The 26911-nt window shown below is 39.3% G+C and overlaps 1 protein-coding gene and 1 long non-coding RNA gene across 2 annotated transcripts in view; one reads left to right on the top strand and one right to left on the bottom strand.

Moving 5' to 3' along the window:
• Nucleotides 1-506: 506 nt before the first annotated feature.
• Nucleotides 507-26785, bottom strand: LOC111933077 (uncharacterized). The gene is made up of 4 exons (XR_002866512.2): nucleotides 26724-26785; nucleotides 23972-24020; nucleotides 23170-23265; nucleotides 507-1932 (listed from the first exon to the last, which is right to left on the bottom strand). It is a non-coding gene; the product is annotated as an uncharacterized LOC111933077 (long non-coding RNA).
• The window catches only part of ZDHHC17 (zDHHC palmitoyltransferase 17), a 66720-nt gene continuing 66435 nt past the window's right edge, over nucleotides 26627-26911 (top strand). Inside the window, exon 1 of the mRNA XM_023932466.2 lies at nucleotides 26627-26911. Coding sequence (XP_023788234.1) covers nucleotides 26849-26911 — 63 coding nt within the window. The 5' untranslated portion in view covers nucleotides 26627-26848.

The following is a 26911-nucleotide window of genomic DNA, read 5'->3' as shown; positions in this document are numbered from 1 at the left end:
ATGAGAATACCAAGACAGAGAGTTTAATCAAGTTGCATACATCCTACTCTGCTGGCCCAGCAACTGAACTGCAGAAGCCACTTCACTAGGTGTGTCCTAAACATTTGAGAAGCTACTTTCACTCTTGCAAGAGTGGAGTCTGCTGATTCCAGTGCACACACGTGTACAGAGATAAAAGCCGTATTTAAATATAAGTTTTCTTTGAAGAGTACATCTGTGGAATTCTAATACACAAGGTTGATTTTTTTTTTAACATGATATATGGAACAGTTAAAAGACCACTAGAAAATAATAATAACAACAACAACAACAACAATAATAATAATAATAATAATAATAATAATAATAATAATAGTAGTAGTAGTAGTAGTAGTAATAATAGAAAGTGTTAATAAAAACGTTGAAATAACACCTGATTGGTGAATCTATCTCTATTAGTGCACATTGTTATTTTAGTAACTAACTCATGACACACGTTCGACCCTCTGCTTGGAAGGAAACACTCCTTTTCTGCACGATCATTTATTTATTTTAGCAGGACCTCTAGTGATAAAATCAGCTGGGCAATGTTTCATGAAGAAGTAACTGCTTTTATAACCAGTTTTCTGTTTGTAGAAACTGAACTTGTGAAATAATGTCTTAGAAAAGTGACAGTGGAAAAATTAAGAGAGGACTAAAAGAAAGGCCTAATGCATTTTTTTTTTCAATCAAGTCTGTCAACCTATCAAATTTCCATTGCCTAATTTTCCTTTCTCCTGACTGCCCACAACATCTCTCAGCATAGCAAGCAGTAGCAGACTTGGGCTTTTAATAAAATGTATTTTAACCAGACAAGACCTTGTAAAAACTTCTTCAAATCCCAACTATCCTGGGCCAGAGCAGCAGAAGCTTTTGTTAGAATTACACAACCCTTTGGGGCATGTAAGAAAAGCCTTGTGATGTGTAAAGTGTAGCCACTGTATTTATAAGGGATGGCAAATGAATCCCTTTCCCACAGTGGCCATCTGTAATAATGTCACTTTAGAAGGATCTTCTTTCCTTGCTTTTAACCAGCATCGTTTATCCATGGAGGCCGTACAATGTGCACTTGCATGCAGAGCCTAAAGAAAAGGAGTTTTTGAAGGTACTTGGGTTTCATCTCTTTCAGATTCCCTCAGCAGACCTGACTGATCATTTTCTTGCAATTTCTCTGTGTAAGAAAGCACAGTGCCTTGGCTTTGTAATCCATTGTTAACACACATATCACCTGCCACAAGCGGTGCTCTGCCAATCTGCCAGGACACCTTCGTCATCCAGAGGGGAGGGATGTTTCTTCGTGCCTTGGCCGGGGGTGCCTTGCAGGCCTTTGGGTTAAATGATCAGAACAGCGAGGCACAAGTGACAGCAGAACTTCAGAGCAATTCAGAGCTCAGGTTTGCACAGGAAAGAGTGAAGTTAACCCTCTGTTGAGAAAAATCCGCCTGTTACATCTTTGTCAGCCACTTTTCTGAGCTCTTCCACTATCCTCCCCTGATAGGAACAGAATTTCTTGCAGAGCAGGGGTATTTTGCTGAAAATTTTGTTTTATGCAACAATAGTGTGGTCTATCTATTATGCTACAGGCTATTCTCAGTCATGTTTATACCAGTGCTGCTTTTCTGCACCCCTTTCTGCCCCCTGAAGGTATAAAATTCCAAGTAAAAGTCATATAAAACTCACAATTTTGCAGGCCATTTTACTTAATTATGTGTGATTTAGAAACATTGGCCTATCCTCCACACTTTTGAATGGAAAATTCTCCTTTGCTGCATAGCAAAGAAAAGTCCAATTTAATATTGTCTTTATAGTTCGTGAGACCAATTCTTGCTTCTTAATAGGTGAAAAGCAATTCTGGTCTTGCAGAAGCAATTTTTCAGCATTCATATGTCCAGAAATAACTGGTGAAAGCAGCACCTGTTAAAAGAAAGACAGAGAAGAAAGATTTTCAGAAAGACTCTTTTTAACAGAAAAAAAAAAAAAGAGAATATTTGATGTGACTGGCAGGTAAGATTTTGTGTCACCAGGCCACCACCATAATGGAAATGAATTGGCAGCTTTTCCTCATGGGTGTAGTTAAATTGATTCAATGATACCTAGCAACATTAATAAAAATAAAGTGTTAAATAGAAATTCAAAAATGGAGGACAATCTTTTGAAGATGGCTATAATATTCCTTTTTTATACACATCTGTAATGGTAAATTATCATAGAAGATTTTTGTAGAAACTGTGTTTACTTTTTTCAGGCCAGACATTAAGCATCTGCTGCCCTAATTGCACTAAAATATAATTCCTTAACATAAAATGAGGTTTCTCCTGTGCACAGCTTGTAATTTTTATTGCCTTTCATAACGCCAGCACTTACTGTGTAAATACTTGTATTTATATTTTTGATTATTCCGTTCAAAAATTAACAATCTCATAGTTAATAAATAAACTTTTTTCTTTTTTCCCCCACTGGGCATTTGTTGCTAAAAGAAGAGATATACTTGATGTGTTAGTTAAGACACATGGATGAGACCAACATGCAGAATGCTCAGAAATATCCAGACACATTTAACACTGGCAGCCACTAACGAGACTGTCAAGTGCCTGTCGAATTTCAGATGTTTTCCTTGTGAGGCCTGGTAGTGCCTGTGAGCACTGCCAACAGATTGTTAAAATAACCCCAGGAACACACCCTTTCTAGGTCAAAACCAACTGTGAAGCTGAGTGCACTGTAATTATAGTGCACTTAATGAGTTACAGCTTGAGTTAATCACACCCCACTGAACTAAAAAGCTGTAATTACACAGGGAGATAATATGAGCTTGGCAGGATCTCCTATGGTAGCCTATGGCTTGGAGGGAAGGAAGCTTCACAGTCGGTTTGCTGGTCATTACAAGCTGGGGCACAACGGGGAAAATTTATAATTCAAGAGGTACAATCAAGTTTGTGGTCAGCAGAGAGCAAAACTTAGTAGTATTTACCCAACTAATACAAAAAAGGTTTCCATTGAAAGTTTACTTGGAATTAATTATTTTTGTCAAACCAACCAATATGTTATTGTTTTTATGACTGCACTGTGCTGTTTGAAGGAAGCTAATATAATTTATTGGTGTAACTAAATAAAGAACTGGGGCTTCTGTATTTTTCTAGTGTTCCATCTGTTCCTCTTATGTTCCACCTATGAAAGGGGTGTCTGGATGAATAATTAAATTTAGGGCTCCACATTTACTTCTTGATTTCCTGAGTTTCTGAAGGTCTAAATTTTACTTTCTATTTCTGGAAAGGTACAAAATACTATTTACAAAATACTGTCAGATCTTAATGAGTGGATGGGTTTGGTTGTGTTTGTGATGCCTATGGGCTGTGTTACAAGTAGAACATTTGACATGCAAGACCTTCTTAGCACCACAGAAGTCTCACAGAGAACAGTTCACAGAAATAACTATGTTAGTCTTCAATGAAATGCCAGATTGTTGTATTTCAGTACCCCATGATAACCTTCTCCTTATAGAGGAGTAAAGCTGTGATAAATATAAGCAAGAGTGGAAGTATTTAGTTTATATTTATCAAATATCAACAGCCTGATGTAGTTGAAGCTATCCCTGCTTATTGCAGGGAGCTTTGACTGGATGATCTTTAAAGGTCCTCCCAACCCAAACTATTTTATGATTCCATGGAAGAAGAGACTGGAGAAGGAAAAGTCATTAATGAAATGCTGGGTGGCTAATACAGCAGAGAAATCATACTGCATGGGGTGAATCCAGCCTCTTGCTGGAACATTTCCAAAGACAGCCAGGGAGGCAGTGGTCTCAATAGTAATGATTTTTAGTCTTGAGGCACTCTTTTAATTGGTGGAGAATTGAATTTAGACTTTGTATTTATTCATACTGTATCACATGCAAATTGTTCTGCTACAACAGTATCTGCTCCAAAACCTTCTGTCTGCCACAAGTATCACTGTTGCTGTTAAACACAATCTGATAACTCAGTCAACTAAAACACAGCTTTAAATTCAGTGCCTGTAGGCACTTCTTTTCACCAGGGGATGTTGCTATGTCACATTTTAGCTGTCCCCTTTGGCCACTCGATCAGTGCAACAGGAGTCGCTCTAATTTTCTGGAAAATGTTGATGAAATGTATACTAGAAGAGAAAGGGCTATGATAACTATTGAGATTTTTGGGATGCCCACATGGAAATAAGTGCCCATGAATTCACATCCTTAGCAGAAGTGATTAGTTAGGACTTTGGTTCATTTTTTTAAAGTTTTCTTGTTTATGTGTATGAAGGCAAAAGACTCAAGCTAAAAATCTGAAGAATGAGAAGTACCATGTAAATATTGAACATTATTAGGTATTTATATTTTACATTTTTATAAATCTAATCCTTTGTTTGTATTTTGGCATTAAGGCACAGCCTAAATGTAAATATTAGGCTAGTTCTAAAATTTATACAGGTATTTTTTTATGCTATTAAGAAGGTTGCGAAGTGGATTTTTCTTTTTTAAAATCTCCACTACAAATATCTGGCTTCATTTTTTTATTCTTAATGTCATTAGCAAAACGATCAATGTGTGAACAATGGCAGTTCTGCACTTGCCTTCCCCAGGAGTAGTCTCTCCTGAACCTAAACTACAGCAGTTCCCTGGAGCCTCAAAGTGCTGCAGCAGCATTGGAGCCCTGCTGAGACAGGTGATGCAGGACTAAGGCACCTCCACGCACTCCATCATTGGAGACTTCTCTGGTTCTGTGGAGACCACTGTGTGTAAGATGACTTTCAAACCATCACTGTAACACAGGAAGGCCATGGTCATTCAGAGGCTTTGGAAAGTTTGGTTTTTGAGGCCATGGGTCAAGGTGGTCAGGCGCTGGAAAAGGGATCCTCTGAGATGAGAGACTCTCCTTCTTTGGAGATGTGTAACTAACTCTTGATGAGATTCTGAACCATCTGTTCTAGCCAGGCTTTCTTTGAGCAGGCAAATAGACAAGGTGACCTCCAGAGGGCCCTTCTAACTTGAATTATTCCATGACTATGATCTTGGCAGAAAATCCCTCTCTACTGGGTCATATATAGGAATTTACATTATTTGTAGATAGCTAATAAAAAAATGCTTTTATTGCCTTACTTGTTGGAAATACATTTGGTTTCTTGTTACTGTAACTCTTAACAGTGTCTGTACTTGTTTGACCCCGCTGAGGAGGCAATAGAGGTCTCCAAGGCACACTATCCATATACATTTTCTAATTTAAACTCTGTGCTGCAGGATGCTGCTAGCTTTTCCAATTTTCTCCTTTACCAGGGCATGCAAGTGTTTATGTCCTAAGCTATATAACATAATAAGGAAAATAGCAAATTAGTTTCTTTGAGAAATTCTCGGCATTTTAATAACAGTACTCAGGCTGGAAATGCTTTAGAGCATACAGTGAGAGTTATTTGGTGTCCAAGGCCATTATGAGAATCAATGTCACGGGTTTGAAAGCATGGAAGACTTGCATTTTGTTTAGATCATTTTCAGGATACTATTTCCAATTCCCTTACATGCATGGAAGAGTAAGATATTTGTGGTGTATCAGTTCAGTGGGGTTACACCTAGGATAATGTTGTCTATCTTTCACTGTCAACCAGGGGATATTTCAAGCTGAGACCCCAATTAAGTATACAGTATTCATGTGCTATGCCTGTGTTATTTACAGGATTGCACTTCATTCCATATTGCATGGTTAATGACAATCAACATAATTGCTGTAACCTGGGTAGAAAATTGCTTCTGAGTTATAATGAAGCATTTTACAAAAAAATAAGATTACTCCAAGACTTGAGATAACAGCTTTATTGGAACATTACTTTTTCTTTTTTTTTTTTTTCCTCTCTCAGAACCCTTTTATCCCAATCTCCAGTACTTTTAAAGCAATTCACCTCAAATGTGCAATTTTGAACACCATAATCAGCAAAGTGGAAGACTGGAAGGCTGGAATTTATTAAGATGCTATCTTTAAAGCACTCACATGTCTCTGGTTCATCCTTACTACAGTAGTAAAAGCATTATCAAAATATAGAGAATTGTGTGTGTGTTTGTGTATGTACACAATCACCCAGACTTACACATGCAAAGGCATGACCAAATACTTCAAGGAAAAAAAACAAAACTATTTGGTCAAGCTATTACTAGAGGTCCTTCTGTATCAACTTGGGGCATTTGATAGCTGAAGCCTGTTTTTTTGACAGGAAAGGGAAAACCAAAGGGAAAATTACTGGCTATTGCATTCAGTTACACGGTCATGCAATATTTGGGTAGCATAAAATGGTGTAGCCTCATCAGTACAAGGAGCACTTACTTTCCCTGGTCATGTACAGCCAAAGGATGGCAGCAGCAGCATAATCCCCTCAGCCAGCAATTCCCTCGCATATGGAGATGTCACCACCTGCATCTGGACCCTGCAGCTGCTCTATGCTCACACAGCTTCTCTCTCTGCTTTTGTGTCTCATATCAGCTTCATCCATCCAATTTTTCCAGAACTATTAATGGGTTTTAACCTTGATTGCTAGGTTATTTCCCAAACTGTATACTGAGATATTTAATTTTAATTTTAACCAAGATCCTAAGTTTATTAAAATTTTTCAATCCTTGTTTCAGTTTGCAACACAGCTGTTCTTTCCTGAAATCCATTTCTCTTCCTTTCCCCCTCCTAAAAAAGTTAATATTCATGCTTCCCCAATTATTCCTTTTTGCAAGGAAGCAACTGTTAATCTCTGAGACCTCCTGTACCAGTATTAATCACTAAGCCACTGCAAAAGATAAAAGTTCTAGACACCTCTTAAAAATTATTTTATGGAAATTTGGGCTAGATTCCCCTTTTTGCTTTAGTCACCATAGGGCTTACTTGAGAATGATTTGTTTATATATTTTCAGGATATATCATGAATGACAAACTAAAAATCTTTCATCTCTTGTTTGTACATAGCTACAGCAGCTTGTCAATAAGCAATTTGGATTTTGCCCAGGTCTTGCAATGAAAGGCTGAAACTTCTTATTTAAGTGAAAAATATTTACCCTGTACAAATAATGGCATATTAATTACATATGGATTCTGAGCATACTCATTTAGATTACATTGATTTTCTTCCACAGCCTAAAGATTATTTTTTTATCTTATCTAGGTATCATAGATCTACCGTAATTTCTTTGTTTTTGAGTCACCACTGAACAAAGCTATCTTTTGATTTTTTTTATTTTTTTTGTGTGTGTGTTTTGTTTGGCTATTGTATAGCATTTGCATGACAAGTGCTCTGGTAGCAGGGAAGTGTAGAGGCTCAGAGAAGCTGATTTGGTTACATCCCCCCTCCCCTCAGGCTGCACTGTGACCTGAGGAGCTACAGGGGTGACATCAGAGAGAAGCTGCAAGAAGCTTCCCCCATATCCAGCAGAGCTGATGCCAGCTGGTTCCAAGATGGATCCAATGCTGTCCATGGCCAAACTAATCAGTGATGGAAGTCATGCCTCTGTGATAACATATTTAAGAGGTAAAGTTATTGTGCAGGAGTAAATGCAACCAGAGAAGAGAGCAGTGAGACTGTGGGGAAAAAAGTCTCTGCAGATACCAACACCAGTGAGGAAGGAGAGGAAGGAGGTGTTCCAAGCCCCAGAGCTGGGATTCCCCAGCAGCCTGTGGTGGATGTAGTCTGTCCTTCTGCAGCTGATGGAGATCCATGGGGAAGCAGAGTTCCACCTGAAGCCCATGGAGGAGACCCATGCTGGGGCACGTGGACGCCCAAAAGCATGTTGTGGCCCTGTGGGAAAGCCAAGCAGGAACAGGCTCCTGGCAGGGACAGACCCATAGGAAGAGGAGCCCACACTGGAGCAGGTTTGCTGGTAGGACTTGTGACCCTGTGGGAGACCCACACTGGAGTAGCCTGTTCCTGAGGGACTGCACCATGAAAGGGAACCATGCTGGAGCAGTTAATGAAAAACTGTAGCCCATGGGAAGGACTTGAGTTGGGGAAGCTTGTTGAGGATTCTGGAGCAGAAAAGGACTCCTTTCCCTGTGGAGGAAGCAGTGGCAGAAACAACATGTGATGAATTGACTGTAACCTCCATTTCTCGAGTCCTTGCACCACTGAGCAGGAGGAGGTAGAGAATCAGGAATAAAGCTTAGCCTGGAAAGGAGGGACAGGTAGAGGAAAACTGGTTTAAAGATTTATTTTACTTCTCATTATTTTACTCTGATTTTGATGGGTAATAAATTCAGCTGATCTCCCTAAACGGAATGATTTCCCTGTAATCAGTGGGTGATCTCTCACCAACCTTATCTCAACTCATGAGCCTTTTCTTATATTTTCTCTCCCCTGTGCAACTGAGGAGGAGAGTGATAGAGTGGCTTTGATGGATACCAGTCCTTTTAGCCAGGTCAAACCACTACAGTTATACTTTGTAAGCATTTTCTTCTCACCTTTGCTTGAACATAAGCAAAGCGGAACATAACAAAGCGGAAGCAAAGTTAATGAACTTTCCTAATTTCCTTGCCAGATGACTCAGGATGTTCATTGTAACACATGCAAGAGAAGAAGGGCATATTCCACTTTGGGTAACATTTAATGTTGACCATTAAGAGATAGAGAGAAAAAAACCATACAAATCAAGAAAAAAATAGGATTTTAGTTTGGGGAAAGGGGTGTTCAATGTCTATAAACAGGTTTCAGAATAGTTAGCATAGTGACAATACTCAAAGCATGTTTTCATACACAGTTGCTCAAAATGGATGTGCAAGGAAAAAAAAGGGTGAGAGTCCTGGGGGAAAAAAATACACAATGCACACTTTAGGTGTTAGAAAAAAGGAAGTGGCACCCCTGTGCCTTTTGCCTGGGATTTAATGCTTGTTGCTTCTCAGCAGAGCCAAGTGAGTGAGCACCTTCAGGAAGGGAGCTGAGCTCTGTTCAGCTGGTTCCAAGTCAGCATTGGTATATCACGCTTCATTGTGCTTTACAGACACAAGAGAGAGAGCTGAGGGATTCCCTTAGGGAATCTCTGGCTGAAAGCAAATGGTAAAATAGACGATGCTCTGCCAAAGGGGAAAATGAAGGAACAATCGTGATGGAAGGCACAAGTGCCTACATGAAACAAAATCACTGAATCCATCTGTAGGATAAAACCAACACTACATTTAGCAGCTCTGATGGGTGGTACTTATTAATTAGTGCCAGATACAAATATCTTAACATCACTGCATCCCAGTTCAGTGAAGAATAGGAAAAGAAACAGGCTGAAAAATGTTCACTCTGAGGGTAAAACATGCAGCTGACTCATTTGCTTAGTAGCTAGTCAATGCTAAAGAAGTTTTTGAGCAACAAAGATGAACATGGATGGTTAGGCAAGGGTCTGTCAGGAAAATGCTGGGCTGAGTGGCCAGGAGGCTGGTGACATGTAGGTTGGTGACCTGATAATTCTTTGCTAGAATCAAGTTACACTAAACCTTAAGAAAAGGGGGGGAAAAAAAAATAAAAAAAAAATAAAAAGAGAGCTTGTTAGGGTAGTATTGGAAGTCTCAACCACCTGTACTGGGTAAACAAAAGCCATCAAAATTAGAGCATGAAAGTCAAACTGGATAATTCTCCCAGTTGCTGAGGAAAAATAAATTCAAGCAAGATACAGCTTTTCCAGTCTAATTAAGCACCTTGTTAATTAGAGAAAAATTAAGGGAGCAATGACACCAATCTTGTACATGGAGAAGAGTCCAGATCTGGCCACTGCTTTATTAGCTGCTGCTTTGTACCAGGAGATGCTGTATTTTTAAGATCCCAGTAAAAAAGGCATTCAGACTCTGACAAGCACTGCTATTTTTTTAGCATCAATGTTATAAAGACAGGTAGTATAGATAATCTTATGTCCTTCCAGATGCTGGTAATGCTGTGTTGCACAGCTCCAGACAGGCCTCCAGATCACATCCATGTAGAACTTCACACCACCTTTTTTCTTTTGTTAATTCCTGCTCTTTCAGGATTTTCTTAAAGCAAAACTCTATTCATTGTGCTGTCAGATAGAAATGATGCTTACAGAACACCTGGTTGCTGCAGTTTCAGATAAAGGCAAGGACATGCAGGTGATGTGATTGCTGATACCAAGCTGCTCTGCAGCTCCTCTGTTACAAGCAAGCACACAAGTTTACCCTGCAGCAAAGGAATTTGTGCAGTGCAGCATGGGTCAGAAAACCAAGCTGTAGCAGGGCATACCTGCTCAGGTTAGATGCTGTGTGGATCACTCATGCCTCAATGTTTAGTGATCTTTTGGTCATGAGCACAGTGTCTGCTTGCTATATCTGCTTTCTGTAAATCAATAGATAAGTTTAGCATTTCTGTTATCTTGATATAAATTAGGCAATTTTTATGAGCAAATAATATAAAATTTACCACAAATAAGAAGGAATGCAATTGCATTTTAAATAGAGAAGGTGATTGCCTAAGTCAATCTTAGAGTTCACTTGGCAGAATGATGTATTTGACACATGTGAAGGAAGAACTTTAACTGAACCATAAAGGTTAGAGAGGTTAAACCTTTGAAACATGGTTGCTGGCAGGTTTGGATGATTTTCTCTGGAGACCCTTTAATAAAAAGCCCTGTATATTGGTCTACTTGTGCTGTGACTGCCATAAATATGTCAAGTGAAATGCAAGCTAATTAGAAAGCACTTATTCGAGTCCTCCAGAGTATAATAAGATGGAAAGTTTCACTTTCAGTCTACAACTTGCTCCTGTCTTATTCAGTCCTATTTTCCTGTTGTATTGCTAAGATTCTCATCTCCATTCAGTGACAAGGCAGTATATCTAGCAGACTTTTCAATGTAGATTCCTTTCTGTGGTCCTACTGTGGTCCACAGACTACAAGTCATTGTCTGGGGAGAGTCAGTCACAAAAGTCCTTTAGGAAGTGTGGCATCAGCTCTTCTTTTCCATCCAAGATTGATGGATTTCTCCCCCTTCCCCAAATCAAACACACATGTCTCTTTGAAACTTAGAACTGGTGGAACTGGGCTACCTCCAACTGGGACTATGGATTTATTAGACTTACAAAAGGTATTAAGTCCCTGCTGGTGCTATATGTTGCTCCCCAATGGGATAACGTGGTACTGACTCTCCTACAGCTACATTAAAACTACTCAGCCAATTTACTTGGTGAATTTGGTAAGGCAAACAATCTAATGAGACCAGCTACATTTAATTAATGACAAGCAAGTTAGTTGGAGATAGAATAGTGAAATTATTCAAAATTGAACTAACAAAGTTAAATGAAATTTACATTACTTATATTTTTGAGATAAAATATAAACATCTAGAGTCCTTATAATTAAACCACTCTCTTCTACAACATTTTCCTTTCCTGTGGTTCAGTTACTTGAGTAATACTTCAACTTTGGTTCAGTCTACAAATTGATTCAAATTGACTTGCTTGAGCTACTCCTTACAAGTGAAAATATTGGCTCTATTGAAGAGGGCTGGCATTTCACTGAAGGTGCAGTTGGAAAACGGATTGTTTGTGCAGTGATCCTATTTTTCTTTATCTATAATTATGATCAATGACCTCATCTCTCTTGGCCTTGTTTGAACACCACCAGCTTGAGAAGCAGAAAGTAGCCTAGGTTGGGCTGGAGTGTTTGAGTCTAAACTTTTGTATTTTCTACTTTAGAGAAATGGAAAGGGACTCTGGCCATTTTTGCTACTGTTGAAGGTTATCTGGCTAGAATTTGGCTGGAATTGGAGCTAGATCTGTGGAAGAAGGGGTATTGCCAGTAGGAGAAGAGAGAAGCCTTTGAAATATTTGGTCTTCTGACTGGCTTTTGGTGAATATGAGGACAGGCTGCTTGGATGAATTTGAGTCAACTGTCTGGGTAAGTGTAAGTGGGCACAGAGATTAGGTTTATTATTTCAGTTTTACACATTGAAGGCCTCACAGCTGCGGATCTACAGAGGAGAGGGTAAGCTCCTTCTGGACTGGGTCAGGTGTAGGGACAGCACGTTAATCACTGCATTGATCATGTGACTGAGTCAGATGATGCACAAATCTCCCAGTCACTTGCTAGGTTTCTGCAAGAAGCAGCTCTCAGGTTTGAGCAGGAGCAGGTAAATTTGAGAGGACAAGTGAGGGAAAGTGCTATCTCATATATGCCACAAAATTTGAGCTTCTTATTCCTGAAATCCTCTATTGTAGGGGTTATTTGGCAATGCTTCCACCAGGTATTGGCACAGAGAAAGGCCTGTGATCCACTTTCTCTGACATGTAATAGGATTGGCCACAAGAGCTAGGTCAGGACCACAGTCTGACAAATCTCTCAGGTAGCTGGCTGCAATATCTTGCTCACATTCCCAGGGCCAAACTAATTGTTAGTTTTGGTGTTTATTTGAGGGTTAAATTTTTCCTTCATGTCAGATTGGCAGAGGCTCAGCAGCTTTTCGTTTCCTATAGGGCACAGTGCTGAGTCCATCTGCTAGAAATTCTCCAGGGATGTTTCAGTAATGGCAGTGCTGTGCCTCTCTAATGTTCTTTTTAAAGAGATGCCGTGGTGTAATTTTTGAGGCTTTTTGCCTTTTGCACTAATGGTCTTTCAACTGTTACACAGTCTGTATGTGTAAGCCAGGATTGCTTTGTGTTATAAGGTTTAGATGAGGGAGAAGATACACTGAGGATCTATCTGATCCTAATGTCGATGCCATGACAGTGTGATTACAAGGAGCTGAACTCAGTGATGCAGAGGCTCTTTCCCAGTCCCACCCACTGCCTCACCCACTGCAAGCTCACAGATATTGTGCCACCCTTTCTGTTTAATTTTCTTATGTTTCTGCTGCTTTTCAATTTTCTCTTCTTTACATATATGCTGCTCTGTCTGGTTAGAAGACTACCTAACAATCTCAACAGAACATTTCTGAAATAATTGAATATAGTTAATAATAGCAATCTTGGAAATTGTATTATTTTAACAATTCTCACCCATATCTTCATATTCCTGAATTAGCTTTGGAGCCAGTATTTCCACAAAGTGCTGGAGTTGGAATGCTTCATATAGCTTGGAAGCTGTGACTGTATGTTTTCAGATGAAACATGGCATTGTTTCAAACATAAATCACTTGGAGGCAGGAGTCACTTAAATTGGGTCAGAACCAGTGAATCAATGCAAGCAGAGAAGATGTGGAAGTAATGTGATTTCTATCTTGAAACTCTCATGAACCACTGAGTCTAGAAAACAAGGTGCTATACATCTTTGGAAGACTGGACTGGATGATTAGCCTTCTAGTGGCATAGTGCATTGATTTTTTTATTCTTAAAGATATCCTGGGTCATCAATAGTCAATGGATTTTCAAATCAGGCAAACACACAGGCCTTTTTCTGGACACAACAGGATGTTTTGTGCATCTCAAGTGTCTTGAACTGCTTGCTGGGTGTCATCATCCCTGGTGAAATAAGGACTACCCAGCAGGAGTAAACTGATCTTTAAATAAAATAAGTTTTGTATTCATAGTGTGGGAGAGTAAGAAATGCAGACTTAGATATATATATATGTAAGGAATTGTCTGTATGGGGCTTTCTTTTCAAGGGGGTACATGTGGAGTGTAAAGCTGCTCTTAAACATGCACTTCTCAGGCAATGGCACTAATGGCACACCATTATATATAGTGCATACAGACTTCAGTTTTAACAGCAGCTGCTTGGTTAAAAAGGAGGTTCTGTTGCCTGATTTTCTACTTCTGTATACATTGTTTTTGGAAATATCCTTTATCTGCAAAGCCCTGGGGAAGAAAGTATATTCTTTTCTATTTTTGAGTGTGTGGGATTTCAGACACTAGAAACAGACCAAAGCTTTGATGCTATTCTTGACATTTCGAAGTCAGCTAAGCTAAAAGTCAAACACTGTTTAATCACAGAGAAAGAAAAAATTATGGCTAGTATTGCACTTCATATGCATGAGACCCCATGGCCTTGTTCCCTTGCTCCAGCCTGCAGGCTGTATACATTCTGTAGCAGAAGATTTGGTACAGCTGAAAAATTACAAAGCAGTGACTTTATGATTAACAAACACTTCATGAAAAAGAAAACTTTGTTTCAAGAGAAAATAGGTTAGAAATCCCCTATTCTTTCCATAGCCTCCTTTCTTTTTCTCTTTAGTACCTTTCTTTCTCTACCATTTGCTGCCTGTTGTAATGGTTTGTCTGCAAATCTCTCTATTTCCTCCAAAGCTTTACAGACTCGTATTATTTTCTTTCTACTCAAGGATCTTTGCCTGGTTTCTCATGTGCCCCCACACTCCTTAACGGGAGCTTTAGGGGTTTCTCTCTTTATTTCTCAACGTATTTATTGAGATTGCTGCCAGGTTAAAAAAGGCAGAGGGCAGGACCGCATAGGTGAGCTCTTTAAGGAACAAACAACTTAAGAAGTCATTAGCCTTCAGTAATCTGCACTGTGCCCTTGGAGAAAGAAGCACTGAGGTTCATTAGTGCCTAATACAATAAGCACAATTAAGAGTGGCAACTTGTCACTGCAGCAAAAGGGAAGAGCAGATGCTGATCTCAGAGCATTGATTAATGGAAGTCTTAAGTGATTTAATTGATATTAATGTTATCATCCTGTCTGCACCAGTGTTTGCAAAGATATACACTGACCCTTTTACTTAAGAAAAGATCCCTGCAAATACTGGGCCTGACTCACAGCTGTCTGCTGAAATTTTGCACCAGCAGAGCTTTGGTGCTCTCAGTGAAGGTAGGCCAAGCTAAGTGTTATGAGACCAGGAGCAGCAAACCTAGCCTGTACATTTTCTGAGGGTTTTCTGAAGTCTTCAGTTGTATTTTCAGAGTCTCTGCATTTCTGTTCAAATTCAATTATTCATGTTTGACAGAACCTGCTTTGGCACTATTGTGCTTTTGAAACTGAAAACTCCTCCAAGGTATAGTACAGAAAAAAAACCCCAAACCCACGCTATTGACCTTGAAGGAAACACTGCAAGGCTGCTGATTCTGTTATTTCAAGCAGACTGATAGCTTTTTGTCCTATTGTGTCCGTTCATAGTTGCTGAATATATTCTAAAACATCTCAATTACTCTCTATTTTACGGACATTTTTATTAGATCTATAATCTCATGCCTCATATCCTCAGAGGGTCCTCAGTGCTCTGCCATTGCTAAACAATTATCAGGGGGATGTATTTTCTCCCTGATGGATTATAAGCTTTTCTTCCAGAGGCTAGATTTTATTGCACATTTTATGTCAGGACAGCAGAGGCTCGTTGTTTCTTCTTAATTGTTCCCACTAGAAGTTAAAAGCATAAATACAGAAAGAAAAGCTGGAGTGATAATCCAGGCAAGAGAGAGCAAGCAATTTTTGATGTCCAACATTCTAATAAAAATTCATTTCATGTTCCTGCTGACCTCCTTCTTGTTGATTCATGGCAGATAAACAGAACACACATCTCTTATTTCCTCTGTCATAATGCATCAGAGAGGCCAGGCTCCTCTCTTAGCCAGCCTCTTTACTGCAGAATAACAGGCTACAGGGTGGAAGGTAATTTTGCAAACTTTCATATTTTTGCTGTTCTTTCTGCCCATACCTTTCACTTCATCCTCTTCATATCCTGAAAAACTTCATCCACCATAGGTAGTATTAACTCCGCAAAAATCTGAAAAAGCATGTTAATGTTGTCCCCAGAATGTGATATTTCAGATGTCTGTTGTTCTTGCACTTTCCACAGCAAAACTACACAGAAATATATTCCTGTCTTTCAGATAAAAGTGCCAAATTCATTAATCTGCTTTCTAATTAATATAAAGTCTAAACCTCCATTGTCTTTCCTCCAGTCATGCCAGTAGCAATGTCATAGATAAATAAGACTTAGAAGCATTGAACATGACCTGTTTCATTCATATAATGTGCACTTCCAAATAGATATTTTAAGGAAGATATAATCTTAATGGATTGAAAGGATAGCATGTGAAGGAATCAAGCCAGATTTTTCAGTATCAGTATTTGGGAGATTTCCTACCAACTGGCTGCTATGAAGTTGCCAAGACTACAGACTGCTGACATTCTTTAGGATCAAAGGAGAAGATGGGGAACCCAGAAGTCCACAACACTTGGAGAAATGAAACAGCAAGACAATCACAATAGACTTTCTTAACATAATTCCAGTGGGTCCTTATAGAAGCAAGTAAGAGTGTAGCATTACATTTTTCACTAAAAGGCCAATCACTACATTGATTTTACTGATTTTGCTGGAAAAAAAAAAGAAAAATATTTATGTCTGCAAAAGTCACACAATTTGAGGCTACTGCTGCTAAGTTTTTTCATTTACTCTTCCTTCTGAACACCTTATTTGCCGTGCATTTGACAAACCCTTGAAATACCACTACAAAACAAACGCACACAGATTCAAGCCATCATCCTTTTGCATAAATGTATTATCTTCAGAAACACCTACATTACTTTGGAGCCAAAGCAATTTTTAAAAATATCCTTCAGAGGAGTGATAGGGTGAAATTATATCACTCTCCAAAGTGATTGCAGTAGCCTCTGTTGGGGGTCACTCACGAAACCTCCCATCTTAACAAAGTGTCTGTTAGGTTGATGTTTGAACAGTGCTATAGTTTTCAGAGGCAGGATGTAGGGTCTCTCTCACCACCACAGAAACTGGCTTTTATCTACTTTGGTTGCATAAGGAAGTTGGACCAGGTCCCCCATTAATCTATCTCACCAGTCAAACTCTGAGATGCTTCATTCTTGCCAAGCAGCGAATTTCAGAAGGAGATAAATACTCATGGTCAATATTAAAATATTTTATGTTTCAAAATCATGCTTGGGTTTTCTCCTACCCAATTTCTTACAAAGAAAGTTACCTACTGCCTCCTTCCCAATTCTGGCAGGTGTCTATGTATAGAAAAAGCCATGTCTTGGTAAGAAAGGAGCTCATAACCATAGATTTGAAGAGCTCAAGCCTGATAAGAGGTAGCTTTCAGATTTAGAAGGACCACAACCCCAATGTTGTGTGTCTTCCTGTATTGCTTCCTTAAAAGAATACTAGTTACATGTGGCTCCTTTTGCTATATTTTGGATTTCTGATCTGCCTTCCATTTGGATCTACCCGGGTCTTAGGATAGGAACTGCAGATTTATGAAAGACAAACTATGAGGGCTGACTGAGTTTCCAACCAAACAGGACAGTGCCTTACACAACATAGGTTGCCATGAGCTGTGTGTCTGTGGAGTGACTGCATTATAATGTCTGAAGTCTCTTCATCTTCTCCTTTTGAGATCTCTTTTGATTTGTTGTCTCTGTCTTGCAAAACTAATGTTGTAAAAATGTTTGGGACATGGTTCTGATGTGCATCTTTGACCACATGCACAGCTGGCTCTGCATGATCCCGACCCCAAGCTGGGTTCACATGAACTGGCTCTGCTAATTCTGGAGCTGGGAGCCTTAGGGTGCTACCCAGCTGGCATCTGCAGAAGTGCTGCTCAGTTACTCCTTACGCCACTTAATCCACACAGTGGCTCCATGCTGCAGCAGAGGGATGCTTAAGCTCAGGTCAGCCCACACCAGGGCTCTCTGTGCCCTGCTCCATCCAGCAGAGCTCTGCCCATCCCTCCTTGTAATGCACAGTAATGCATGGAGAGGTCTTGGGGCAGTTTAGAGGGGTTTGACTCTGTATCTGTGAGTGGCAGGGATCGCCTTGTGATGGTGGACAATTGTCTGCAAAAAGTGCAGGTTTAGATTGTGTATATCTGTGTTTTTATCTGCTTCAGTACACTACCTTGGGCAGAAATTGTAGGAAAATATTTGCCAAAAATTGTGAGGGAAAATGGAGTCAGAAGAGAGGATTTTATAGATCTACTCAGTACATGAGGACCCCAATGGGACCTCCCTGATTGTCCCTGCCCACACTCCTGGGGCTCCCCCACACTGTCCACCCCACATCAGCTCCCTAGGGCCATCAACCCCTGCTGCAAGGATGTCACAGCAGTGCCAGCCTGCAGCTTCCTACAACTCTGTGCATCCCGTCTTCATCCCCAGGGCAGTGACTGATGCTGGTGCCCCCCACTTCCCCTCTCCCAGCCCAGTGGGTACCCAGGCAGCAGCAGCTCTCCTCCTTTGCCTGAAGCTGTAGGACATGATGCTAGGAAAAATTACTGAGTTAGAAACTGGGAATGACAGACATGGGCTGTCAAGAAAAATGAAGATATTCATAAGTAGCTAAGCATATGGCTACTAGGTCTGTATTACATTTCATTTCATCTTCACAGAATTACCCCTTCTCCCTGTGAGACAGGCAAGGACTGGGTTAGTGTTGCACAGGGGAGCTCACATCTACGCAATCGCCAGAGTATTCTCAGCTGCAATACGCCGACCTGCAACGTCGCAGATGAAATGATTATTTTTGCTGTCAGCCCCCTTCCTGCTATATTAAAATTCAATTTTATGTTGTAACTTTCCCTATGGACATGTTTTGTTATTTGTTTCCAAGACGTGACAGAAACATTCATGTGCTTCTAGCAACTGCTGAAACCAAAGAGAAAGAGCTTATATATTAACAGCAGCATGCTTTAGTATAATAAACTCCTTACTTCTTTTGCTACAATATATGAGCATCTGTAGCAGTTTCAAAGCCCAGATATATACTCTTCTATTAAATACCATTCTGTGTGCCAAACCTTTTACTTCCATTGTATTAAAGCATGAGTGAGCAATTTTCTTTCTTTTTTTTTTTATTTATTTTTTTTTTTTTTTTAGGACTACTAAAAGCACCAGCAGTAAATGAAGCCCAAGGTGACCAAGGTCCTGCAAGTTCAGAAGAGTTGCCATTTTCCATTACTATCAAGATGTGCAGTTAGAGTGCTGGGAAATCTCTTAAGTGATGATTCTCTTGAGAACAGGTGAGAGTCCTAAACTTTGCAGCAATTCAAGGGAAGTCTGTCTCATCAAGCTGCAAGAATCATCGATGCTATTTTGACTGTGTTACCTCAGTATCTGAAGGGAGATAACACAGTCATTGCATTGAAAATGTCTTGGCATCTAGAGACATTTTTTTTAGAAAAGAATCGTGAAAGAGGGTTAAATCATCTGCCTCTTTCTGGAATTATCTACATTGCCCACGGTTTTTGATGTTTCTGATCAGGCATGGTTTTTGACTTTGATCTGCAAGCTCAGAAAGGCAGACTTGGAATAGTGCATCTGTAGATTTCCATCCTCTCCTAACCCAGATCTTTGCACAGCAGATTAGAGCTGCGTAGCAGGGCTGTCAGCTTTAATGTGACAGCTCAGTTCGCCTGCATTTATTCCAAAAACAGTGCCACTGGTTCATTCCCCACAGCTTCAAGATTGGATTATACCAACTCTGCACCTCCTATATATTTTGATGTCTTTTATGATTCCCAAGTATACCATCTAAACATGCAACTTTCTGAACTCCAGGCTTGTTTATTTTATAATCATACAGCATGATATTTAACATAGTGTATTGAATATTACGGATGTTTAAGTTTGCATTTCAGATTAGCCATTTTCATCCAAACCTTATGAATGATGTATTTTACTTACTTTATTATTTTAAAGACTGGTTGTGGGGATCATTTCTTCATTTGGTACCTTCAGTATTCTGGCAGTCTTTATATGAATCTAATAAAGGAATTATCCCCCACTGAATCAATGAGTCAGTGGAAGAGGTTGCTGCTATGTATCCTTGCTTAGTCAAGGGCAGAAAACTGCTCCCACTCTTTCCCATTAAAACACAGTCAAATTTATATTGGCCCCTACATTTATTATACTTGCCTGTGAGCAACCGTTACTAATTCACCATAAATTCAGCAAAAACCTAAATAAGATGGTAATTCATGCAACATTTCCCATCACATTTCTGAAAGTTTTCATAAGTGCTGTTGGCTTATTTTGTCTGTCCTTAATTCCAATATAATAAATCTAAAATACCTGCATGGCATGCTTTATGGACTTCAGTAAGCCAATTAATTGTTCTCTACAAAAACAAACAAACAAAAAAAAAACCCAAACTGAAAAACCAAGTAAAACCAGCCATAGAGAATTTAAATATCTCCCATGAAAAGCAAATACTCACCCCTGAGGTGATCATGCATTTGGACTAGATGATTATTGTCTCTTCCAAATGAGCATTTCTTGTCTCTTCCTCTTCTCTAATATCAGAAACTTTCTGGGTTTAATATTTAATTTTCTTTTTTTACTGCTTTTGATAAAGTTTCCCTCTTTTATATTTTTTCCTGTACTATTCCTTTTTTCTCCTCTTACATGAAGGCAAAGTACCTTTCATGGTCAATGAATGAGCAGGTCCAGCCCTGGCAATACACCTCCCTGGACAATGGGCTCTATATATTCACTTCCATGACCATGATGAAAACAATTCCTGAAGAGGACTATAAAACAATAGTATTCTACAACCATGCTATTTATGGAAGTGTCTTATTATTTTATGTTTGGACATCACCTTGGTTACTGAAAATTATTTTAATTCAGCTAGAAAATGCTCATTTGTAAAGGGGAAGAGTGTTAGTCTACCATGTTCCTAAGAGCTTGCTTTAGATCTGAGCAGGGAAAATATTTACTTCATTTGATATAAAGTAGCAAAAATAATTCATTTATTGGCTTTCAAACGAAGATTGTAAATGAAACTCTCAACTGTTATTTTTCTCTTATTTTATCATTCAACTCACTTCAACATAAATTCCTGAGGATTTAACACTTCCATGAAACCATTGTTGAATATTTATTGCTTCATTCTCAATGGTATCTTTTTAAAGTAGTGGAATTACTATTAATTTTATTTTATTTGTTTGTCACTGATTTTCATTTTGGCAGTGAGTTTCTGCCTCAGCAACTGCCTGTGTTTCAAAAATTCATTCTTCAGATATATTCTGCACCTTCTCCAAAGGCAGCTGGAATAATCAGCCCAACTCAAAAGATGTAAAGAGAGGTCTGAGAGAACAAACCATAATGAAAATGAGAACAAAAAAGGAAAAAAGTTCATAAAGTATAATCCAGTCTTCAGTTTCAAGTCTGTTCATTTTCATTTACAAATATGGAGCATAATCCAGTGTCAGCTCTTGTACAGGGCTGCATGACAGAGTCCTGTGCTTCCCCAAAGCATGAGCACAGGCAGATGTGTTAACAGCACAAACTGGTACGTGTGGCACGTTACTGAATGTGCCAAAAAACAAGCTCTGGGGGAAAACTCACAGGAGACTAACAGACTCAGGTAAGTTAAACATTATTTTAATGTGCCTATTAGATCTACATAGTCTAAATAATGAGAACACTAAGTAATAGCCACTTTGACTATAGTGAATAAAGAAAGGAGAGATGCTCTTTTGACATATGAGAGAGTAGCAAAGTCATCCATGAGTATGATATAGTATCAAGATCAGATATTTAAAACATGAGTGGGAAATAGGAGAACATAATCTTAAAGAAAAAAAAGTGGGAATAAAAAGTCAAGTTAGATAACCCCACTCATTTTCTGCACTTCTAAATCAATGCAGAATTTGTCAGTGTGGAATTGCATCAGCAAAGATAATTACCTAGGGAAATAATATGATTGCTTTATGTCACTCAAGGGCTATACATATTTCATGCTAATAAAAGATATTATTTTGGCATAAAAAATATGTACAATAAAATGCAAAACCACCAAAAATTAAGAGCAAGGATGCTATGTTTAGTAGCAGCTTACATTTAGTGCTTACCCCTTTGTGTTCAAATACCAAGTAATGATTCTACAAAAAACTTACTTGAAAGCAACAGAAAGTGACAGAAAGAATCTCTCCAGAAAGAGATATTGGATTCACAGGCTGATGTGCTTACTGTTTTGAAAGCACAACATTCATTTGGACATTTAGGATTCAACAAATACAACTTATTCAGGTTTTTTTTTTTTAATAGATGTCTAGCACTTTGCAATTTGTCCCTGTTTTCTCTATGTGCTTATGTCATCAGCTTTATATTTCAATAACTCTACAGGGAAATCTCCCTGAGTACAATTTGATACAGGGACTTGAGGTCCAAATATATATATTATTACATATAATATAATTATGCTGTGGGAAACTACCTGTAGAAAAGGCTCCCTTTAAATGAAATGGGTGACAATTTCACCACTGGAGGGGCATTTCCAGCTTCCAGTAGTCAAATGGAAAAAGTTTGTTCCCTTAAGGAAAGTGAAGGGGAAATAGTACAAATATGTTATTTACCTGATGTTTTATATCAAACATTGTTATTTGGCCTTTTTTAAGATTAGCAACCTCCTGGACTGTTTCCAAGGGAGCAAGAGGCTACGTAGCAAAAGAGAAGACTTCCTTAGGCAGAGTCATCCCTTTCTGCAAAAGCACCTATCATTTGCAGACCAGCAGACAATATTATGGCTTCTTATCCCATCAAAAGAAGCTTGCCCCCAACAGATACACTCAGGAGTAGAGAAGAATGTGACTTTCCCTTTCACGACCCCTGTCTGTGATGTGTATGCTAAAGGCTACAGGGAGGACCCAGATATCAGACGACAGTTCAGCTGGGATTTTTCCAACATTTTTCTCTCCCTGTTTTAGGAGGATTGCTTCACAGTATCTAAAACTGCCTGGCATAATATACAGTGCTCTCTGGCAAATAGTAAAGGGTAGCATAACCACAGCGTCTGACTTTCTTCTCTTTACAACAATGTAAATCAAGATGACCACCACTGGAATTCAAAAATGCACTTTTATAAAACTGGTATAAGAGCATTGCCAGGCCCTCTTTGGTGATGCTTGGGAACAAACTGCCTAACACAGCCACTATGACTAATCCTCTGCACTGGCTGAGCAGAGAAGAACCTGACTATGCTTGGTAGTGAGGGAAATCACATCACCCACTGCTGTCTTGTACCAGCAGCACTGACTGACATGTGGCAGCACATTACATGGTCACATGGTCGAGTGGCTGCTGTCCCCAGTCATCCTGGCTGACAGATGCTGCCACCGCTGAGTAAAGACACTTGATCCCCTCATGAATCCTCTCCTGAACTGCCATGGCTTTCAGCCCAGGATGCTGAAAGCTCATTTTACCTTAGAAGAGAGGGCTGAAGCCTGCAGTGGTTCAGGATTGGACCTACAGTGAGATCTGATGGATCTGCCTTCCAGGATACTCACCCCTCTCAAGAGGGCGAGGCAGCCAATTGGAAGCAAAACCAGGTCTAGTCACACAGGTTTCATTCATATCCACACAGCTGTCAGAGCCCTGAGATACTAGAACAGAAGCTGTGCTTGCAGTTAGAGAAGGCACTGTATTGAACAGTTTCACTATTTGATTTCTGTCTTCAACCATGCATATTTAATATTCTCTTAATGCACTTGCTTTAAGAGCATTTTCAGCTGGATTATATTTTTAAAGACAAATTCTGAAGAGCTGTCATGCAAACTCACAGGCTTGCAGTCACCCAAACTGGTCCAAACCTTGAGGAGGGGATGCTCTCCATGTAGGAGTGAATGCAGAGAGAAATCATAGACTTGGATAAATCCATGCAGAATGATAGGTTTCATACATTCATTTTGGTGTACACATTTAGATAGGTGGGTATGATTTCCAATACTTTAAGTACAAGGCTCAAACAGTAATGTGATTAGAAAATGAAGCATGGATAGAAAATAATAAAGATAATTACTGATAGCCCCTCTGCAAACATACTCGGAGGACAGGACCATAACATGCCTTCTCCAGAGATTTTAGCTCTGGATAATGAAGCTAGTTTTTTGGATCATTATGCAAGGGATAACTATGCAAGGGAAAATTTCAGAGGCACCTCAGTATCGTAGCAAATGCATCACATGATTTATTAATTACAATAGGATTAATCAAAACTATATAAGAAAAGTGAAGGACATGCACAGCTCTTCTAAAGATACACATTCTTGTAGGGTTAGGTAAGGTACATTTGACTTACTACTTGCTTACCTATTATGTACTAAGACATTCCAATATTTTCACTTCAAGTTTTGACCTGCTGTGAGAATAAACACTGAGCTTTAATTGCAGTATTTTGTTGCAAAGTTAAACATTGTTTATGAACACTTACAGTTGTTTTAAGTGTTGATAGCATAATACAAAGCTATTACTAAGAAATGTGTGTTGAAAGTCTTATTTCACTGTCACATTTCACAGCCTGGTGAAATGTGTCTAGAAGACAGAAGCTAAAAAAGCTGCAGTTATGCCTACATGTGTAGCCATGTGTACACACACATTCCATAAATACGTTTTGTCTCTGCCAAAGGGTTTTCTTCCTAATAGCTTGTTAAAGAAGATAAAATTCATCGCAGAACAGAGAACCATAAGACTTTGTGCTACTTACTTCCCAGTTCAGCTGTTTTTTGGCTTACTTCAAAATTAAAAGCTATCCAGTCCTTATGCCCCTTTCCACAGTGATTAACGTAAAGCAAAACAGAGGCAAGAAAATCTATGTGTCTGTGGTACCAGTGAACTGTTCTCCTTTTGTGAGAATATGACCTAAAATAATTTTCTAGTGTGTGTGGTGTTTAACCAATATTAGACTTGTCCCTGTTGCATGCCTAGTTAAGTAGAACTGGATAAAACCTCTTTGGTCAATACGGAGAGCACTTCACACATCAGCTATGGAGCATTCAATGCAAGCACACGGAAGGGCATTTCCTGTCATTGATCAACAATAATTCCTGGCATTTAGAAGGCATCTTTAATCAGAGAGATAAAATTGCTCTGCAATGGTAATAAATTCCCAGATTACCCCCCTGAACGAGATGACAAAGTTTTTGATTTACAAGTGACAAAAGTAAATCACAGAGAAGTGAAATACTTGCTCAAGGTCAGATAGCAAATTTTTTTTCAGAGTCCAGAAAAACATTTAACCTTACAGCCTTTTAGATTTGCGGGAAAAAGGAGTAAACTTTGTTACTGTAGCAGATTGCTGGGTTTGTATCTGCCATTCGCTTACTCTGCACAGACCATAACTTCTCTGCAATGACAATGCAAAACAATGAAGAATCATGTTTCCATGCAATTATGTTAGATTATATGTAGATTAGGAAAGGACAAGGAATGTTTGAAGTGTGGAAAACTTTTTAAACTTCTGAACCACTGCTAGCTTTTGAATGAGGAGCTCTTATGCTGTGTGCTAATTGCACAGTAGCACAATCCCGTATTCTAGTTCTGCTGTTACTTGGCAGTAGAAAGGACACTCATTCTGAAGAAAGATATAATAGGCTGCACATGAACTATACTCACAGATGAGGCCCCAGTTTAAACAGCAAAAATTCTCAATACAGATATATCTGGGAACAGAATTGGTTTGCAAATGTGGAGATCTGTGAATAACAGGCTATAAATACCTAGAGAGCTGTCAGAGTATTTGTTTACAATCCAGTTCAGAGCTATGGGACAAAGCATAACTTCAGAGTTGCAAGGAAAAATAATCTGCATAGTGAAAATACTATAAAGATTTTTAGTTATTTTATCACCCTTGCTTTTATTATAAATAGGAGTGATGAACTGTCATGATTAATAGGATTTCTATTTCTGGAGGCTTTAGGGGGTTGAAAACCCTCTTCCTCATGCAAATCAAATTGCAAATTATATCTAAGCCCCAGTACATTTAATAATATAGAGAGTTAAAAAAAGATCCTCTCCTGTATACTCTGTGTCTTGTTCTGCTCTTTTAGCACTTCAGTCCTTATGGTTTCAAATTTGTGCTTTGAGACCTGTTTCACACCCCCAGTTTCTAAATCTTATGTCATTCTTCTTCACAATTTCGAATTTAAATAGGGAAAAAAATACATTTATGGTTTAACATTTTAATAATGCTGCAGTCAGATTTTATTAGTGCTTCTCTGTTACATTTTGCATGAGATAGGAAAGAGTAATGAAGAGAATATCATTGTAGGGTTTTAGGCTTATGAGCTTAATGTATTATGATACAACAAAATGTATTATCTAAAGGTCCCTTTCTCACAAAGGCAAATGAGACCACCATAGATATAGAAATATAAAGCAGCAGTCAAACCAGCAATAATATTCTGTAATTGTAAAACCATTTTTGATTAAAATGTAATTTGTTAAGAAAAAAAATTAAAAATAATGAAATAAAACGCTTTAGGATTCCTGATCTTGGCTGTATGGGAATTACACAGCCTGTGAGAACAGAAATGACCAGCTAAACAGAACCAAGCCTATTTTGTAACTTGTCCCCAAATCCGCAGCCATCTGGGCAGTGCTCGTGTGTTGGGATGCGAGGAACCAGCGGCCCAGTAGGGCACAAATGGTTGGAAGGAATTGCTTCCTCAGGAAATCCTCAGGGCTGCTGGGGGGTTTCAAACATTCCTGCAGCTGAGAGCAAAAGCCTAATTAAAACTTTCTTGCTTTCTTCCTATGCTCTCTTTGCTACCCTAGCAGGCATATGAAGATAACTCCCAAGTTAAAATGGATAGACATTGCTTAGTATGGAACCAAATCTACATTAAAAGTAGAAAGTGAAGGGCTCTCTTTTCACTCGCATTCCAACTTGTAATGAACCTTACTCCTTATTAGGAGTATTTCCGCAAACCCATGCTATACTAAATACTGACTCCAGGAGAGCCGATAGAGGTACCCCCATAAATAGGGAGGTGCATATACCCATAAGCAAGTACCACAGCTAAAGCACGGGCCGTGTGTCCCTTCAGCAATAAACACTCCGTACCTACAGCTCACCGCACACCGCCACGGCCCTGCCGCGCGCGGCCCCTCAGAGGAAGCGGCGGCGCGCGGGGGCGCCGCGGGCACGCGCACTACCCGGCATGCAGCGGGCGCGGGGCTCGCAGGAAGATGGCGGCGCCGCTGGAGGAGTACGAGAAGGAGGCGGGCTGCGTCCCCATCCTGCACCCGGAG

The sequence above is a fragment of the Cyanistes caeruleus genome, chromosome 4, assembly GCF_971803275.1.
Source record: "Cyanistes caeruleus chromosome 4, bCyaCae1.hap1.1, whole genome shotgun sequence".
Lineage (NCBI taxonomy): Eukaryota > Metazoa > Chordata > Aves > Passeriformes > Paridae > Cyanistes > Cyanistes caeruleus.
Note: the sequence above shows the minus strand (reverse complement) of the source record. Positions and strands in the feature narration are given on the sequence as shown.